This window comes from Arachis ipaensis, chromosome B03 (assembly GCF_000816755.2).
Source record: "Arachis ipaensis cultivar K30076 chromosome B03, Araip1.1, whole genome shotgun sequence".
Classification (NCBI taxonomy): domain Eukaryota; kingdom Viridiplantae; phylum Streptophyta; class Magnoliopsida; order Fabales; family Fabaceae; genus Arachis; species Arachis ipaensis.
In genome coordinates, this window is record NC_029787.2 from 7,756,339 (window position 1) to 7,759,027 (window position 2,689).

At 39.9% G+C, this 2,689-nt stretch overlaps 1 protein-coding gene across 1 annotated transcript; it reads left to right on the top strand.

The window, feature by feature from the left end:
- On the top strand, window positions 217-2,044 carry LOC107628843 (GATA transcription factor 5). Its single transcript, XM_016331452.2, has 3 exons — window positions 217-505; window positions 626-981; window positions 1,105-2,044. The coding sequence occupies exons 2-3, from the start codon at window positions 631-633 to the stop codon at window positions 1,732-1,734; spliced, it is 981 nt and encodes a 326-aa protein (XP_016186938.1). The 5' UTR covers window positions 217-505; window positions 626-630; the 3' UTR covers window positions 1,735-2,044.

Sequence of the window (2,689 nt, forward strand, 5' to 3'; positions counted from 1 at the left end):
TTTTTGTTTGTAACTGGTTGGAATGTTGAAGTGGACCGGACCTGCTTTCTGACTTTTCTCCTTCGGGTTTGGTCAATAGATAAGAATCATCGCAAAGTTTTTGAATTTACAAAGCCATCATCACACATCTATAAATAAAAGTATAGAGTATCTTCCGATGCCAAAAGATTTTTTAAAATTCAAAATTAAAAATAAAAGACTCCAATAATAGTGAAGACCCCACCATAGTGCTCGTACTACCAAATGTCACGCACTTGGTGCATGAGCATGAGTGCATAGGCCATAGTAGAAAAAGAAGAAATAAAAAGGAAAAGAAAATTGTAGTGACATATTTAAATTGTGAAATTGGTAGAAGAAAGAGTGAAGATAAAGATAAACCAATACCTCAGCGCCTGTTTCGCCCACGAACAAGCCATTCATTCAATTCACTGCTTCCAAACTAAACGAAACTCTTGTGCGGTTTCCCCTCTTTGTCTTCCACCGCTTTTTTATTTTTATTTATCAGGTAAAAATAATTTATTAATTAAAAATTTTAAATAGCGTGTAACCTTCGTGTGTCTTGCATAAGGAGAAAACATAAATTTAGCAATAAGTTTTGATGTTTTTCTTCTTATTGTGTGTGTAGTAATAATGGAAGTTGTGGTGGCCAAAGCGTTGAAACCAAGCTTAAGGGGAGAGCTTATTTTCCAGCCACCACTTGCACTCGGCGACGAGTTTTTGTGCTTCAACGCCGTCAACAACGGCGGCGCCGTTGGCGAAGATTTCTCCGTCGACGACCTCCTTGACTTCTCCGAATTCCAACATGGTTCTGTAGGAAAAGGAATCGATGTCTCCGAAGAAGAAGAAGACGAAGAAGACGAAGAAAAAGACAGCACCTCGGGAAGTTCCTCACAGGACCGTACAGAAAACGACACCAACTCCAATTCCTCCAACGCCGCCGTAGACTCCGACTCCATTTTCGCCGGCGAATTGTCCGTTCCGGTGAGTCCGTGTACAATAATTTTTTTCTCCTCTTTTCTTAGCTTATTTTTTTTAATTATTTCATGTTATAATTAAATTTAAATAATTCAATTAATTCATAACTCGCATGTTTGTTGTTTACAGGACGATGATTTGGCGGACCTGGAATGGGTTTCTCACTTTGTGGATGATTCAATACCGGAGCTCTCTCTCTTGTACCCTGTACGTTCTGAGCAAACAAGGGCCCGGGCTCAACCTGAACCTAAACCGGGCTCAGCTGTAACTTCTCTTCCCCATGGAGTCCCTGTCAAGCCCAGGACCACGAGGACAAGGAAGCCCAACGGCCGCTTATTGTGGTCCTTTGGCAACTTGTTCTCGCCTCCCTCTTCGCCGTCCTCGTGCTCCTCCTCTGTGCTTTCCTCGACGGCGGCGCCTCTCGTTTTGCATGGGGAGCCGCCGGCGAAGAAGCAGAAGAGAAAGCCCGAGGAGCAAGCCTGTGGGCTCCAGTTTCAGCGACGGTGCAGTCATTGCCAAGTTCAGAAAACGCCGCAGTGGAGAACAGGCCCTATGGGCCCCAAAACACTCTGCAACGCTTGCGGAGTCCGGTACAAGTCGGGCCGGCTTTTCCCGGAGTACAGGCCCGCATGCAGCCCGACGTTCTCAGGTGATATTCACTCAAATAGCCACCGTAAGGTGTTAGAGATGAGGCGTAGGAAGGAGATGTCTGGGCCGGAGCCCAGTCCAGACCGGGCCTTCATGCTTCCGAGCTGCTGAATTTTCAGAGTAGGAAAAAAGGCATAGACTAGAAGAATAGGTATACGTCAATGAACCGGTGTGTGAACCCGGTTCGGGTTTTTGTAACATATAGTGGATTTTAATTTTAGTGCTAGTCAGCTGTCTAGGCAGGTAACGGACATTAGGAAGGCATTGATTGTTTTGTATCCCATTTCCTTAGCGCCAGTTGATTAATTGTTTTTAATTAATCTAATTAAATCATTAGTACAATAGTAGTCCTCAGTTTTAACTTTTAAGTTCGAAAATTTAAAATATGAGGCCATCTTGGCCATCTATTTAAGATATTTTATTTGCCTCTCTTTCAAACTCAAGTATATTATGGCTGCTTTGCTTTTGGTTGAATAATTCAACCTAGTTCAGCGGTGGGTGTGTTAGATTCTACGTGTTATTGTGTGTGTGTCGGGTAGAAAGAGATAGAAAGGAAGGAAGAAAGGAAGGTGGGGTAGTGTGTGATTGAAGCATTTAAAGTTGGGTGGCATTGATTTGAGACCACTGAAACTGTGCTAGTGCCAAATGGAGTGGCCAAGTGGGATGAGGTGGATTATTATTATCTTTGCCTTTCTGTTTCTTTTCTTTTGAACAAAGATAATGATGCGTTAACTCATTGTTTTGCTCTTAAAATTTAGAATAATGGTAAAATATTTTTTAGTTCATAAATATTTGAATTAAGTTTTAATTCTGTTTATGAAAATTATTTTTTATTATTAACTTCTTATTTATTCTTTTATCATTTTTATTATCAAAATACTACCGTCATTATTACGGACACCACAGTATAATTATTGTAATTATCTAACAAAAATATATAAATGAAAGGATATTTAAAAAAAAAAGTTATGACAAAACAAAAATTTTGAGACAAAAATAATACATTTTATACGACATTAATGAAATTAGGATTTTATTCAAATATTAGGTATTAAAATAAGATTTT

Coding starts and splice junctions, on each gene's coding strand:
- LOC107628843 (XM_016331452.2), top strand. CDS start 631: ATGGAAGTTGTGGTGGCCAAAGCGTTGAAACCAAGCTTAAGGGGAGAG. Junction 982..1,104: donor CCGGCGAATTGTCCGTTCCG/GTGAGTCCGTGT, acceptor TGTTGTTTACAG/GACGATGATTTGGCGGACCT.